The following is a 16803-nucleotide window of genomic DNA, read 5'->3' on the forward strand; positions in this document are numbered from 1 at the left end:
TGTTCATATAGGAAAAGAGCGGGGGTCAAGGGAACGACACAAATAGATGTTTCAGAAGCTGGTTTATACATAGTAAAAGTGTTTCAAAGCTTTTTTTATTTTTATTTTAAGTTTTTTTCCATTTACATAAATACATATCATAACATAGAATATCCACCCACTCACCACCACAATCACACACACTCACACTCCCATTTACTGAGCATGTTGTCCTTATATTGAAAAACTTTTTCACAATATTTTTCTATGTTTCTGTAATACTTAAATAATCTTAATGCATCAATAAATAACGGCTTTTTGTCTTGTGATCTTGAATAGTAAATACATGTAAATTTTTTTGCAACTAATATAAAATTTTCCAAGCAACTTCCTTCTACATTTCCAAGTAAAACAGTTCATTTGGATATTTTATTATCTTTTTCAATGACTTTAAAACCCATTTCCAAATTTTATTAAAATTAATCACATATATACAATCATAAAATAAGTGAATAATTGTCTCAGTTTCAATATTACAGAATGTACATACACTATTTTCTGACTGCTTGACTTTATGAAGAAAGGAGTTGGTAGCAATATAATTCATTAGTAATCGATATTGAAAATAAATTAATTTTGTATCTTTTGTGCATAATGATGAATTCACAAAATAAAATTTCTATTCTTTTTCTGAGATTGACACATCTAATAAAGTTTCCCACTTTTCTTTTTTTGAAGTTGGGGCTATAAACTCCTTTTTCTTTCAAATATATACAAAAATTTTACTTTATTTGTTGATAACAATTTTTGTACAAGACATATTTCCGGTTCAATATTTTAAAATTCTTTTTTTTCTAAACAGAATGAGCTCCCTTTTTAATTTTTGGGGTTTTTTGAAATCAGATGATTATAGGTTAAGAAATTGTTATTTTCAAGTACATTTTTTACTTCATTAAAACATTTGATTTTTTCGTTTTCTGACACTATATCATTCAAGTTCTTAACACCTTTTTCAACCCATTTTGTATAAAATTCCCACTTTTTAACTCCAAAAAATTTCTTATATCTAAGTACAGGTAATCTAATACATGTTCAGGACTTCTCTTAACCTTTATCAGAGCTTTAAAAACATCTTTCCAAAAACTATTATCAATAGTTTTAAAAAATTTCTTGAAGTTTCGCTTTCATTTGTTCATAAATAAAAAATAAATCAACACTGTCAAGTTTGTAAATACATTTTAGCAAATGTTGCAAGGCACCTTCACTTTCGGTCAGATACTTTTTTACCCATTTTAACTTGATATATGAAATGAAAGATTGTAAGTGTAGCTTTTTAAACCACCATCCTCATATCTTCCGATAAGTGTATTCCTTTTAGCTTTTCTGCTTGTATCCCCAAAAAATTTAAAAAAAAAATATTCTGTTCATTTCTTCGAAAAGATCTTTTGGGGGGTCAAACAGGGCAGAAAAAAGTGTATAAGCTTAGGGAGAGCTAAAGTCTTGGTAACTGTGATTTGGTGAAAGTTATTCCAAGAATTTAAAAACTATAGTTTAAAGTTGTTTAAAACTAAGTTTAAACCTTGATGGACTAGTTTTACAATCAAAAGGTCTATAAGCTGTACATCATAAGGGGAGCCCCGTAGGGATCCGGGTTAGAATAGGCCCCCAGAACCCCTTGCTTGTCGAAAAAGGCGACTAAATGGGGCGGTCCTTCGGATGAGACCGTATAAATCGAGGCCCCGTGTCACAACGGGTGTGACACATAAAGTCCCCCTGCTCAAAGGCCCTGAGTGCCGAGCATAGGCCTCACCGCTAACTATGCGAACGGTTAGATTTGAGTGGAAAATTGTTTACGTAAAGAATAAATTTTGAAATGTATATACAGGTATGTGCTAATTCTAAGGATTTAAATCATTTGATTGTAAATATTTAAATGCATTTTTCTACTACTGCTGACCGCACCCACTACGCTGAAAATGGATAACTCGATAACGAAATGAAAATCATATACAGTGTCGAATATATGCTTCAAACAATTTTGAAAAATGCACGTTTTCTGAAAAAAATGAAAAAAAAAAGCCACGACTGAAGATTTGACATAATCCGTGTTGCGCTGACTGCTATTCTGAATGATCAGATATAGAAATGTTTTTATAGAGATATTTTATTGAAATTTCTGTAAATTATTGAATAAATATTGATTATATTGTTTACCAATTTTTATCTTTATAATACATGTATTAGTGAAACAAAAAATATGGAAAATGTTCGTGTTTTTCTGGGACAACCCTCCTACATGTTCAAGAGTATTGCTTTTACAAAATTTGTCAAAATTTACATAATAAAATGTTAAAATCTCTTTTCTTTTCAGTATATTCACATGGAAAACACATTTTTAGATAAATCAAAAGCATTATTTATTGAGCCAACTCTTGACACGAACAAATAAATTGTAATAATTTGCAGTTAAGCAATAGAAAGAGCCATAATGACATTTTTAAAATTACTTTAAATGGCATGCATATAAATATGTAAAGTGTCTATATCAAGGGTGTAAAATTAGTCTTTTGAATTCCTTGCTAAATTGTAACACAGATCAGTATATAACAAATGTTAATGCAAAAGGTAGCAATCCAAAGAAAGTAAGTCCTTCAACAGTTCACTTCTTTTATGATTGTGATTACGTTTTGCTATCAAACGATCAGTGAAGCAAAAAAGAGTATATAAGGATTCATAGAGAAATTCAAAAATGCGAGGAGTAATGCTAAATAGTATGTGTATAGTAAAAAGGTCCCTGAAATATTATAAAGCTTATAAGCAAAAAAAGCAGAGTTATTTATTAAAACTGAGATTTGAAAGCAAATAAAAACGAATAATATGATAGAAATAATAACATTCATTTTTCTATGGATACCGTTTGTAACAGAAGAGTTTTTTAAAGACTTTAACTTTTTGATATGTATAATAATGATTGCACAGATAGAAAGCAACCCCAAAAGAGTATAAATAATACCGGAGATAAGACGAATGATTTTATATAGATGAAGTAAATCTTTAATAACCGTTGTTATTATTATTAATCTGAAAGCTGAAAACAGTGAAAGAAAAATAAAAATCATCACAGAGCATGCCAGAACAATGGAGGGGGTGAGTCTTATCTTGCTCTGTAAGGGATGAACTGTTAATAAATATCTGATCATATAGAGGAAAACAATTTGTGAACATGAACAGCTTAAAAGTATATCGCATAGAAAATAAGCAATCATACTCCCAAAAGCTCTATCAAAAACAAGATGTTGAATTTCAAGATAAGTTACCAAAGTCGAAAATGTATCTAACGTCGCCGAGATGATATTAAGCATATCGAAAAATGCAAGGCACCCGATGGCAACAAATGTTGGAGTATGATATTTTTTAAAGCATAAAACTGTGCAGATGGTCACAATATTTCCTACGAAACCCAGTATTAAGATTATCAATACCAACACAGTGGTTGATTTCTCAAATCTTTCCGATGTCAAACCAATAGCCCTTGCATAGAATAAATAGAACGACACGGAATATTCTTTTAAAAAATCATAATAGTTTGGAGAACCATGTTCTGTATATTTCCAGCTTCTCTGAAGAGTTCCATCAAATAGAGACCAATATATATTTTTGTATTTCAGGTCTGTCTCCTCTTATATATGAGATGCATTCAATTTAGTCGAAATTTCCCTTTTATAAAATCCCATTTCTCAGCAAACTGTTAAAAAGTATTTTTTTGGTTAACAAAAATTACACATTTTTATTTATACTTAAAAATGATAAAAGTAAACACCAAACACTCACTTTAAATGAAAAAAAAATACTTAAAAAAATATTCTACAACTAAACATACCTTTCTTTGTATTCAATGGGTAACAGTGGTAAGACGTGTCTCAAGTTAAACACTGGCTTGTAGATGTTTGGTGTCAGCTTATTTTCGAATTCGCTATAAAAAAACAGATTATCAAACATATATCAGTCAGGCCTTCTTAACTGAGAGATCAGTTCCACGATAGGAAATGTGTAATCTTTCATGCTTCTGGTTTTCTGATGGTTTTGATTCACCGTTAATTAAGCATAAAATATCTAAATCATGTTATTGTAATGGAATAAAAGAACGTAACTAGTTACCAACAAAAATCAAACATGTTTTATATAATGAAAATAAATTTGCTTTTAAAAGAAATATAAAGATTTTTTGTTAGAAAGGGGAATTGCCTAGTGTAAAAGTCAAGTCGTGATTTATTTTTTTTATTATTATTATTATTAGTGGTTACGATTACCATCTTTAAAAGAATTCAAATTACAAATTCAAGACCCTTTTCCTCTTCGTACATAAATAAATCAATTTGTCTGAAAATTAGTATATTGGACGGGTTTATTTCCACCGGCTACGGGGAAATTTCAATCAGAACAGACATCGAAAGGAAAGATAACCCCCACTGAATGTAAAGAAAATACATTTTAGAAAAAAATAATTCTACAACAAAACATACCTTTCTTTGTATTTAATGGGTAACAGTGGTAAGACGTGTCTCCAGTTAAACACTGGCTTGTACATGTTTGGTGTCAGCTTATTTTAGCTATAAAAAAATTATCAGACGTATATCAGTCAGGCCTTTTTTACTGAGAGATCAGTTCAGAGATAGGAAATGTGTAGTCTTTCCTGCTTTTTATTATTGTAAAGTTTGATACTTTCATGTTTTCATACTTTATCTTTATTTAAATTACAAATCTCAGCATATTCATTTAACACTATAAATGATTCATACTTTGATCGTATATACAGTACATTTTTTTTTATATATGATGTTCTAGAACTGGATTCACAACTTCTCATGACACCCAATGCAAAGTGAAAGTAGAACGAGTATATGTAATGCATGCATATCCGTTCGTATTTAACGATGTCCTTGTTGAATTAATTGCATAAATGTTGAAAAAAGATAATGTTCAACTAGATGTTTTAATTCAATTATGTATTTATGCGCCAAAATCGATTGATCCAGGGTGTATATTGTTTTTATCCTGTCTTCTTATCTGTTTGTCTGTTTATATGTTTGTCTACTTGTCTGTCTGTCTGTTGTCAACCTTAATCTTCGCCATGACTTTTGAACCATGAGAGGTGGACACTTCATATTTGATATGCAAACTCTGCTAATAAATTTCTTTCAAATGACCTTGTGTCCTTGACTGTGACATATATGCTTAATAAAAACTTTTTTGAACTTTCATCATGACTTTTGCACCATAGAAGATAGAGACTTCATATTTTTTATGCATACCTCACTAATTGAGTTCTTTCAAACGACACCAAGGTCAATAACCTTATGACCTTGACTGTGACCTATATGCTAAAATTATTTTTTTCGAACCCTTTTTGCCGCCGGGCGCATAGTGTTTTACAAACACATCTTTTTTTCACTGTTTTTTTAACTGTATTGTGCAAACACGTCTTATAAGCTGCAGGCAGTCTATTTTTCTATTTCATGGCGGCGCAATGCGTTATGGGTGAATTTTTGTTTACTTCTTGATCCGCGTATCTAATATTTATACTCTGACAGATTTTTTTTTTATTAATTAGAAAAATGAGTTTTAAGGTGATTAATCATGTTGTATGATGCATTAATGAATCAGAGGCATAATTTATTCATATTTTAAACTAATTAAAGTAATTTTTAACGCAGTTAGGCTAAGGTCTCACTTGAGTACCTGAGCTTATGCAGAAATTCGAGAAATCGATTATGACGTCACGATAAAATTATTCACATGAATATCGGCGAATAAATACTTATTTTCTTTTTCAAACACTTTTACATGCAGTCATTTCTCATAAATATTGTAAAAATAAATCAATGTATCACTTATTTTGTCGTTTTAACACCTTTATCTCGCTGTACTGACTGCGATGATGTCATATACTAGCTTGACACGCAGTTTCTCTGTACCTGAGACGTAGTTAAAGCTATCAATGAAGCTTGTAGATGTGAAAATTGAAACTAAATAGGCGTGATCTGACTAAAAGTGTGTCATATTCCTGAATGCATTAATCAATATTTTCCAGTCCTATAAAATTAAAAAGCTATTAGGTTTATATAAAGCCGTAATAATGTACATTTATACATCAATGTACTAAAATCACAGGCACAACCCCTCGAAAACCTCAAAAGTTCGACGTTATCTGCTTAACTATAAATTATGATTTTTTATACACTTGTAGCTATTGTCCCTACAATTTTGATTTTTTTTTTTTTTGAGAGCAAGTTCTGAGAGCAAGTTCTTTTGATTTTTTCCAACATTTTACATTATTTCAATGAGTATTATCCTAATGTACGAAGTTTATCAAAGAGACGGCTAAATATTTCATTATTCCCGGGCATGAGGAAGTTGCTCCTGGCACTTTTCAGGTTAAAGAATTTGTTCTATAAACGAAACAAAATTTCATCGTAAACAATTATTCGTACATCGTTGAACTTTTACGATCTTTGTAGTCCTACACTTTTTTCCTAATCATAATCGTGTTACGTGACAAACAGCTGATCTAAGTGAAATCGCTTTCATCTGTAAACCTTTACTGAATGTGATTTGACAATAATTGTTATTTTACTAAAGTATTGAATAATATTTCGAAGTTTATTTCATTTTCCATGTCTAAGGAGAAAATAATCAAAGAAACATTCACTTGTCTTAACCTGAGAGATGATTTTAAGTTTCATACAAAGAAAAAAAACGTTTGTATCTTCTGTCCTTTACAATCAAGAATTCCATTAATCTTTTACATAACCTGTTCAGAGTACTTTTGTGAAGTCATTATACAATGTATTCGTTCACATTTTGCTTTTTAACGTTCAAATAGCTCTATTGCTTTAATCTATTTAAGGCAAGTGATAATGTAAATTTAAGTCCCAGAGAGGCATCAATTCTCAGAGAAGAATAAATGGTCATAAAAAGAATTATGCAATCGGACGAAGAACAAAAAAAAAAACAACAAAAAGATCTATTTAAATATGTAATTTTAGAATCCATTTTTTCTGTTTAAAAAACAAAGACACATTTATGAGGAACAAAACATAGATACAACAAAATGTCAAGAATACAAATATAACGTCCGTTTTTCGGGATATTTTTATTTTAAAGTCAAACACAATGAGGCACCAGTGTTTTATAACTTTTTTAAGTTTCTTGTTTTTCGTTGCCTGCACTAAATAAAATTTGATTTAAAACAAAACACATTATTTCTAACTCTGAGTGAAAATAAGAGACATCAACCAAAGTTGTGAGAAATATATTAAGACCCAACACTTTAAACCTCACTTATAATAGATATGTTTCTGCAGATAAATTTGAATTATGCAAGTAGTTAAGTAGTTATAGAGTGTTTTGACAGTTAAGTAGTATCTCCACTTCAGGACGCACTTATCAAGGCGTGTTTTTTTCTTTTTCAGACATTGAACCTACTATCAAAGAAACGATCAACAAAAACCGATAAAAACTCATCCTCAAAAAACTAACAGAACAACTGTTACGTAACTCTAAAGTAGTGGATTCTAAATTTAACCCTTGCATGTATAGGACTGAACAAAAAACGAATTCTGAAATATTAGAATACCATTCATAGAAATCCCAAAGTGCAAATCTTCATTTAATTCTCAACAAATCATACATGTAGCTTACAGGAGACACAAAATATAAGTTGACGAGATAATCATATATCATCTAAAATGAACATCATATCATGTATCTGTGACCACTGATAAGGTCCTAAATAGCCAACACTCAACAACTACTTTTATAATTCATATCAAATTAATCTGCTCTGTGCAAATATATATATATATATATATATATTATTTGGCTTGGATAATAATGACACGTTATTCAATTGATGTCCTAATTTTCAAAAAAGGAACTTCAGGAAAGACTGATGATATTTCTATGTTTATTTAGCATATGTTAAATATATTCAAAAATATTTATTTGTTTGAACAGTATAGTTGCAGATTATGCAAATCTTGAAAATAATTATAAAAAAGTTTCAGTAAGGAAAAGTATTCAGATATATCACTATTCAATTTTTGTGCCAATGTAAAACAACTTTATTTGAGATTTAATGATTAAAACAAAAAAGTTTCCTGAAAGGTAATGATTAAATAGTAAAGCCTATTTTCCAAAAATTAAACAATATATATAGGAACAGAGCCAAACTTTTATGTATTAAAGAAATTTAAACCCCTCTTTTGAAATTTGGTGGATCATATACCCGATAATATAATTCGAACGGATTTAGAGTCGTGCTTTTTATAATTTCATAATTTTTGAAATTTAGATTTACAGTAAATCTGGAAATTTTTACTGAAGATAAATTTTTAGCAAATTTGCAAGTTCATTGCATTCGCAAAAGTATTTTTCTTATAAATAAATAAACAATAAGAAAATGGAAGCAAAGTCGTGGTTATTCGCAAAATTTTGAAACGTGAAAAATAATCAACGGCATTTTGATCAAGATTCGCAAAATAACATCGACGTAAAAATTCATTTCATTTTTGAGCTCGTTCATAGGCTTTAGAGCGAAACATACTAATCTGGGCTTTGATTTTACATGTTTGTTGTAATTAACATTACGGAATACTTATTGTCTGTTATCTGATCGCTGATATTTAAAGTAATTTGATTTATTTTACAATGTTTAACCATGTAATTTATGTTGAAAAATTCTGATCTTAACACAAAGTTTCAAAGATCATTATAAATTATAGTTCAGAAAAGTTAAAAAGTTTAGAATAAAAAGATTGATTAGAGAATACTAAGGATAAGAAAAAAAATATCGGTAAATCACATGGGTTTTACCATTGTTAAGAAGATATTTTTAGGTTTAACAAAGTGATAGCTGTTTGAATTCCCATTTGTTCACTTTTTCAAATAAAAGAAATGACGATAGGTTACAAGACTGGACTCTGTAATTACCTATACGCATGATGATTATCCTTTTTAAAAACGGAAAAAGCGTTTAAAACCAACGCGATCTTAAGTGCAGGTTAAGATTTAGATATCGTATTCCGACGATCAAGGTAAAATTCGTTTACTTCCTTCTTAGAGAGAAATTCAATTATCAAAGAAAGTAATGCCTTATGTGAGATCCTACTCTGACATCCATTATATACATGGTCGTACATCAGCCCTATGTGTGTATTGCTTTGCTTATGAATCTTTTTCAGAATTAAAAACACATTTAAAGGTTATTGTTTATTGTATGACATATGTTGGCCACAGTGGTCAGATATATGTATTTCAACAATCAAGATCAACTTTACGGCCGACAGACAACAGGGCTCACCCCATACAAAATCTTCTTATGTGTTGTCCGAAACAGCAACTAGCATGCTGGGTTGGGGTTCTCCATCATGCTACTGACACATCAACATTTATTTAAAAATACATCAATTTACGTGCGTCAAAACTATCTTACTAATCGAAAATAATCCACAGAGATCTTGACAAGTGTACAGAATGCTAACTAATGCAATGTCATCAATTTTGGATTTGAACCGTATGTCAACTCAGCCACCAGCCCCCCCCCCCCCCACTCCCTCTATCCCCCTCTCCCGATCGTAACTGACAACAATATGGGGGCTAACTCTTGAAATGTTTTATGCCTAATGATTACCTGATCCTTCTAACCTTGATAGGCTTTGGAAAGAAAATGAGCTTTCTTACGATAAATGTTTCCATTTCTCTCATCTAAACTTTTGACCCTTCAATTGTTTTACAAAGCAAACCCTATAGTTTATAGTATATATATCTTGTCCCTAGCTATCCTAGCCTTACAACTTTAAGCAATGTGTCACTTTTCCAGCCCTAGGGATACTAAACAAGTACTTTGTCCTTGTTTTTCATTTTAATATAAATGCTGAAAGAAATGAATAATATTGACCCACCAATTCTATGTAATACGGCTGAACTAAATTTGCAGAATTCCACAGCACAACTTTAAATGATACTGATCATAATAAAAATTTCTACCTGAATGACCTATCGTCCCCAGCAAGTTCAGTTTGCATGCATTTTAGTAAATGATGTTTAAGTGTTATGTAAGGGGGTATATATGCATGTTTCCGATTTCGTACTTGTGATTTTTAGACGTTGTTTTTTACCTCTATAGTTTGTTGTCGGCAAAGGCTTCAAAACGGAGGCTAAATAAAAGAGTGAAGGAATTGTTCTGATCAAAATACAAAATTCTGGATCAAACTGACGAAAGTGAAATAAACATTTTAACTCAAATTTATAAAGCATTTTGAAAAGCTTCAAACTAAAATAAATTAATTGTAAATCACAAAAGTAAACAAACAACTCTCTTCTAGCATTACATATATATGACACATTGTTTACATCCTGAAATGTATTAATTTTGACCTGGTAAAAATTGGACAACTCAAAAAGGTTTCTTGACTTTTGATTTTCTACTTCAAATTAAATTACAAACTTGATGTCATAAAAGAAAATCTACCTGGAAGTTGATTTTGACTCTGTAGGGTCTCAGTACTTTGATTTTTATCTTTTCTTGAATTCTTAGGTTTACTTGGTATTTGGCGACCATTACCCAATGTGGAATCATTGCTCACTAGCTGAGTTTAGATATTTTAACATTTTAGTGTTATAGCAACAAATGTACATATTTTACTTCAATTTTTGATCTGAACGTCTTGTTTACATAATGGCCCAGTGTTAATTATACATGTATCTATTGGTACCGCGTCCTATGACAGGGTGTTATTTGTACCTGTTGATTGGCTGGAAATTTAGGTCTCCATCCCGATTCTTATTTCTTATTTCCGTCGCAGATTGATTCCTCCGGATCAAACCTGGGATTGGGCCTCTCCTCTGAAATGTCTTTTATTCTCTCTCTCCATCTTGTCATTATAAGCCACATGCTTATTAAGTTTGTTTAAAGCTATTTCAAGATAGGTATGAATGTATAACTGAATAATGTTAGTACCGACACATGCATTAGAGCATGCTGCACTTTGTCACCAAATAATCCCCGAAAATTAAAAAAATATGAAGTCATCCAAAGCGTTATAGGTTTCAAAGATATTCTGAAACGTTAAAATCATTGATTATTTGAACTTACTTACACTTTGTCCTTTACTTAACCATTATTTAAAAAAATAGCTCTGGATTTTTTAACCGTCTGCTGGTATTCGGCATTGATACGAAAAAGATGTGTGGATATTTTAAGTTCAGAGTGAAAGACGGTTTGATTTAAAAATTCCGGACAAATTTCTGGATTACGCAACTGACTGAGACACAAAGTAATCAATCAAATAAACCATTATTTCAAATCAACAAAATACATATAACACCATCAATATAAGCATCAAACAATAATATGACAACAAAAGCTTTGATAACGGTATATATTTACAGACAAGCTGAAATATATGCAATAATATTATATATATATTTTTAAAAGATTTCTTTATACTATGTTCTCAACCATATTGAGATAGCTTGGAGAACATATTTTTATTTTTATTTTTTACAACAAGTTCTAATGTAATGTTGCATCATTTTCCATACCATTAAAAAACGAGGAAATTTAGATTTCTCTTTTTTTACAAAGGAAAATAAAACATTAAGTATATCAAAAAAATCTTAGTGATTATGCATTCAATAGTTTATATAATGAGAGGAAACTACTCGGGTTTTACCACTTTGAACGAAGGTGCTCAATTTCATAGGTTGTCTGTTTTCAAGGTTAAATAAATTGATAGTGTCTTTTAATTCCTTTTTTCTGTTTACTTTTTTATTATTGAACAAAATTCAATGAATTACAAGACATGATGCAGTATTTGCACACACGCATGATAATTGTTCTGTAAATATTAAAACATTTAAAATGTAGCGATTTTCAGTGCAGAAATAGATTTAGAAAATGCATACATGGAAAACAAGGTAATTCTTTCAACTTCCTTTTTTGAAATAAGAAAATAATTTTAAGATCTATAAAAATGGTTTTAAGAAAAAAATTATTCACAGATATTTTTTTATGATACGTTTAAGTATTTAGTACGTTACAAGACTGTTTTGAATTGAGTAAAAAAAGTATGGTCTTAGGACACAAACAATCTTGTTTTATATGTTCCTTTTACCTTCTTTTGGCTCATATACACTGTACAATATAGTTGTTGAAGAAAAAAATGTTTATTTACGTAGGAATTTTTTTCCTTTCTCTAAAAATCCTCCAAAATATTCGGGAGGAAATCAAACGTTCATACTTTTTACTATTTCAAAATCGATTTATATCTTAAAGTTTATAAAAAGTTAAAATTAACATATAAAACCATATTTATTGACATAAATCACAAGTAAAACATGTTTCATGTTTTCTACGGCAAAATTAATTGATCAGTAGTAAAACTGATAACATTGCTTTTTTTGTGTGTGTTAACCTAATATTTTTTTCCAATTGTCTATAACTACAAGGGTTATCTAAAAAGTTCATGGACAATGACGTTTTTATCAAAATAAATGGTTGTATATGCATCTGTTGCATATCAAAATATTTCTTATGAAAAACCAAGTCAGAATTGTTTGATACTTATTTTGGAAACTTAATTTTTTTTTTGTAAAAATCGGGGTCTTTAAAGATTGCAGATTGTGCGCACGGACCAGTCTGATGTTAAGCTAATTTCATTATCAGGTCAAACATTTGGATTTTGCCTTAACACATGTTCACGGACACACACTTCATTTATTTTTCAAAGCGCAACGCACTTCCAAGTGCTTGCATTAATCTTTAAGTACTGATTATAATTTATTTAATTTTTAAAATTCAAAACAATGCACAAAAATTTACGAGCGTCATCTAAATAAACATTTTGTATACACAAACTCCACTGCCCAGTCCGACGCTGGGATAGATTTATAGCAACATCATGATAAGAAATCTCCATTTTCAGTAAATCACATGTGTTTTTAAATTCTTGTACTTACATAGTTTCCACGAATTTGTACACACGTTGAAAAATCGTATATACCAATTCTAAATTTGATACACTAAATATTTTTTCAATAATTGTGAGTTGTTTTAAGAAATATTTTGTCTTTTACATTGTTTCAACCGTATAAAAACTAATTTTTTGATCGGACGCTGCCCCGTGCAGACTGCCGGCGTCGCTTTTTTGTCAAGTTTTGACCCATATTTGTTAGGGGTTTTGTTTAGTATTTGTAATGTCTATTATTAAGCGATACTTTAGATATTGTTATATTCTTTATCTGTGTTACATAAAAATTTATTTTTTTGTCTTATATAAAAAATTCATTTTAACAAACTTTATATAAGAGGTTATGTCATTATAACCTTGTGCACTATCCGCGACCTTTAAAGATACCGATTTTTACAAAAATATTACGTTCTATCAATAAAAATTAAATTATTTTGATTTCTTTTTTCATAAGAAATATTTTGATATACAAAAGATTTATATAGAACCATTTATATTCACAAAAACGTCATTGTCCACGAACTTTTTGGACAACTCTCGTATTGTCATAATTAGGTATTTATTTATTTGACTTTTTAAATCTTGTTGTATTTTCTTCATGAAAAACCCCATAACATTGTTTTATGATAACTTAAACATAGCTTCATGATTTAATAGAATGAAAATAAAAAGATTAATTAAAAATCGAAAAGATTGGAAATTGAATTTTCGACTTAAAAACAAAGCAAAAAAAAAAAAACAATACTAAAAATCAAAACAAATATCAAAAACAAAAATAAGTACGAAAATAAAAAAGAAACATAATACATGCAGATAATACCTGCAGATATATTAATCATTATATTTCATAAATAGAAACTCTTAAGTTAGTGTCAATTAACATATATTTTTGTTTATTATTATACATATAAGTATTTTTTGTGGGGGTAGATGATGCAGTTGTAGCTGTATTGTTTTTATCTTTTGTAGCAATATGAACTTTGTGATTATTGAACTGTGTCTTCTTGCCATTGTAACAACATTTATTCGAGTGCAAACCTTGGAATGTTCGTCAAATAAACGATGTGTATGTCATAAAATAAATGGAGATTTATGGGCCATGTGTGAAAACCTTACACTTTCAGCGGCACCTTCCTTTAGTAATGACGTCATAGGGGTTATTCTTGCTAATAACCGACTAACCGATTTTCCTACAAATCTACCTCTAAATGTCACTTATTTGGACGTCTCAGGAAATTTGATGAGAATCGTGAATCAACAATCAATGGAAAAATACAGATATCTGCGCAATTTATCTATTTCACATAATTCACTACAGATGATCGAGCTGGGTTCTTTTCAAAACTCTTTATATCTCCAGCACCTTGATATTTCCGGAAATCAGGAGCTCACTCTGGAGGTTTTGGCTAATATATCGAGTGATTTGAGAAATTCTTCTGCTATTCGCGTTTTAAATTTTGAGAATCTACAATGTACATACGGCGTAAGTTTCATTGTTAAAAGATACCACCTGATTGGACTTAAACATACACTTTTGGAGGAACTGAATTTGGCATCAAATCGCATCAACAGTCTAGAAGCGGGTGTTTTGTCTGAGCTACCCAAGTCCCTAAAGCATCTTAGTCTGGCCAATAATAGACTCAGTTTTGGGATTTATTTAGTAGAATTCGGTGATTTGCCAAATATCATGTCCATCAATGCAAGTTTCCAGTCCTCTTTTCATCAACTCAATGTAGACGACATTCTCATGGACTGCAATGATATTCGAAAGGTGTCTGTAAGCTCATCAAAAAACCAGGTTTTGGGCCAAAGAAGGAAAATGCCTTTACAGAGACCGAAAAATATAACATTCTTCTTGCCTTCTACACTCCAAACAGTGTATTTTCACGACAACATGTATAAAATGACTCTTCAAGATTTTTCATTCAAATTTTTTGGTAAACCTACCTTGTCAAAGCTTTATTTGCAAAACAATATTATCTATGAAATGAATGGGCCCATTATAGGCATGAGAAGTGTCATTTATGCGGACTTCTCGAATAATTTTTGCAGCTATATCTCACCAAGATTTTTTGAAGATTTTAGAAACTTGTCCCATCTTGATCTTTCCTATAATGCACTCGGTGAAAATCTTGAAAATGACGTCGATGGAAAAATATTTCAAAATTTGAGGTTGCTGACTTCCTTGAACTTAACTCGAAACAGGATTCTTCGACTTCCGGCAAAAATATTTCAAAATCTAGTCCACCTTAAACAATTAAACCTGAGCTATAATTCTCTTGGTGATTTTACAATGCCCATAAGTCATATGGTTCATTTGTCACATATAGACCTCTCTGATAACCAGATATCGACAATAAATATGGAAACTAGAAAAATGTTGCACGTAATATCACAAGAAAAGTACATCTATTTAAATTTAAAGGGCAACAAATTGAGATGCGATTGTGGGAATGTAGAATTCGTGAAATGGATTCACACTTCAAAGAATATTGTTTTTCTTCATTTTGATGATTATTTGTGCACTTTATCGAATTTCACTAAGATTCGATTTTCAGATTCTCGATTACTCGAACTCTTGGAAAAGCAGTGTTCCTCATATAGTCTAATCATCGTGATTATGACGTCACTGATGTTTGTTATCCTAACAATCACCATCAGTCGTATTATTTATAGATACAGGTGGAAATTGAGATATATGTATTACGTCGCAAGGGAAAAGTACAAAGATAATGAAAAGAGACAAGAAACAACAGATTTGTTTCACTTCGATGCATTTGTATCTTATGCTGAGAAAGACAGAATATTCGTCATCGACCTTGTTAAGCGTTTGGAAGAGGAATTCAATCTAAAGTTGTGTATACACCATCGTGATTTCATCCCAGGAACAGGGATAGCAGATAATATTACCAATGCTATTCATAATAGCAGGAAAACCGTCTGTGTCATATCTTCACATTTCTTACAATCATACTGGTGCATGTTTGAACTAAACATGGCACGCATGGAGGCCATTTATTCCAGAAATTGTGAAAATATTCTGCTTTTGGTGGCTTTAGAGAAAGACGTCATGAAGTCTATACCGTTCACATTCATTGATTTGATTGACTCTAAATCTTACATAGAATTTCCGGAGGAAGGGGACAAGGATGAAGAAACAGGTTTTAGATCGAAACTTGGAGATGCCCTTAAATCATGTGACAACAAGTTTTGATATCAGCCTGCAAAAATAGGATTCTTTGTTCTAGTTAAACACCGTTCGAATTGAGATTTTATCATTATATAAATAGGACGTCTATTTCTATTCTATTTTTATGTTTCAAAAAAGATTATTATTTATAATTTCCATCCCTCACACAGTCTCATTTCTTTTTAATCTATTATGATAGTATGAAAATTTGCATTCAATGGATTGAAATATTAAATCAAATCACAATCTTAGGTATACATGTATATAGTATTTGCTTTCAAATATGGTCATTAATTCTGCCATTGGATCAACGAAATGCTAAACAAAGAAGAAGGTATGGTTTTAGCTTTATTGCGCCCTAAAAATGTAATGACATCAAAAGGTTTTGAAACTGGCTTAACTATTAGTTTAATAAATGACTCTGATAAATCAGTAAAGAATATGGCATGAAGGTTTACCATTCTGCAAATATGACGTCATTAATGTGAAGCATTTCTCTATTTTCAACAGAAAAAGCCTCAAAATGGCACATTTCAAGGGTGATTTTCCTTTATAAAAAACAGTGTCCACAGCCGTCGCCCACGTTAATTTTTTATATTTTGT

At 30.4% G+C, this 16803-nt stretch overlaps 2 protein-coding genes across 2 annotated transcripts; one reads left to right on the forward strand and one right to left on the reverse strand.

Annotated features, from left to right (window-relative positions):
* Positions 1–2345: 2345 nt before the first annotated feature.
* On the reverse strand, positions 2346–10913 carry LOC134234677 (trace amine-associated receptor 1-like). Its single transcript, XM_062716736.1, has 4 exons — positions 10866–10913; positions 10511–10628; positions 2993–3658; positions 2346–2773 (listed from the first exon to the last, which is right to left on the reverse strand). Exons 1-4 carry the CDS (start codon positions 10911–10913, stop codon positions 2673–2675), a joined length of 933 nt encoding a protein of 310 aa, XP_062572720.1. The 3' UTR covers positions 2346–2672.
* Positions 10914–13983: 3070 nt separating this feature from the next.
* LOC134234678 (toll-like receptor 4) lies at positions 13984–16257 on the forward strand. Its single transcript, XM_062716738.1, has one exon. The coding sequence runs from the start codon at positions 13984–13986 to the stop codon at positions 16222–16224; it is 2241 nt and encodes a 746-aa protein (XP_062572722.1). The 3' UTR covers positions 16225–16257.
* Positions 16258–16803: the final 546 nt, after the last annotated feature.

Source organism: Saccostrea cucullata, unplaced genomic scaffold (genome assembly GCF_032062105.1).
Source record: "Saccostrea cucullata isolate Sc308-1 unplaced genomic scaffold, CSIRO_AGI_Scuc_v1 ctg4049, whole genome shotgun sequence".
In the NCBI taxonomy this organism is placed as follows: Eukaryota; Metazoa; Mollusca; class Bivalvia; order Ostreida; family Ostreidae; genus Saccostrea; species Saccostrea cuccullata.

What these genes read in the sequence shown, in the direction of transcription:
- LOC134234677 (XM_062716736.1), bottom strand. Translation starts at nt 10,913, where the DNA reads ATGGAGAGAGAGAATAAAAGACATTTCAGAGGAGAGGCCCAATCCCAG. An exon ending in GAGGAGAGGCCCAATCCCAG is followed by an intron (nt 10,629 to 10,865) that starts GTTTGATCCGGA and finishes ATCTAAACTCAG; the next exon opens with CTAGTGAGCAATGATTCCAC. An exon ending in AATCATTCGTCTTATCTCCG is followed by an intron (nt 2,774 to 2,992) that starts GTATTATTTATA and finishes ATAATATTTCAG; the next exon opens with GGACCTTTTTACTATACACA.
- LOC134234678 (XM_062716738.1), top strand. Translation starts at nt 13,984, where the DNA reads ATGAACTTTGTGATTATTGAACTGTGTCTTCTTGCCATTGTAACAACA.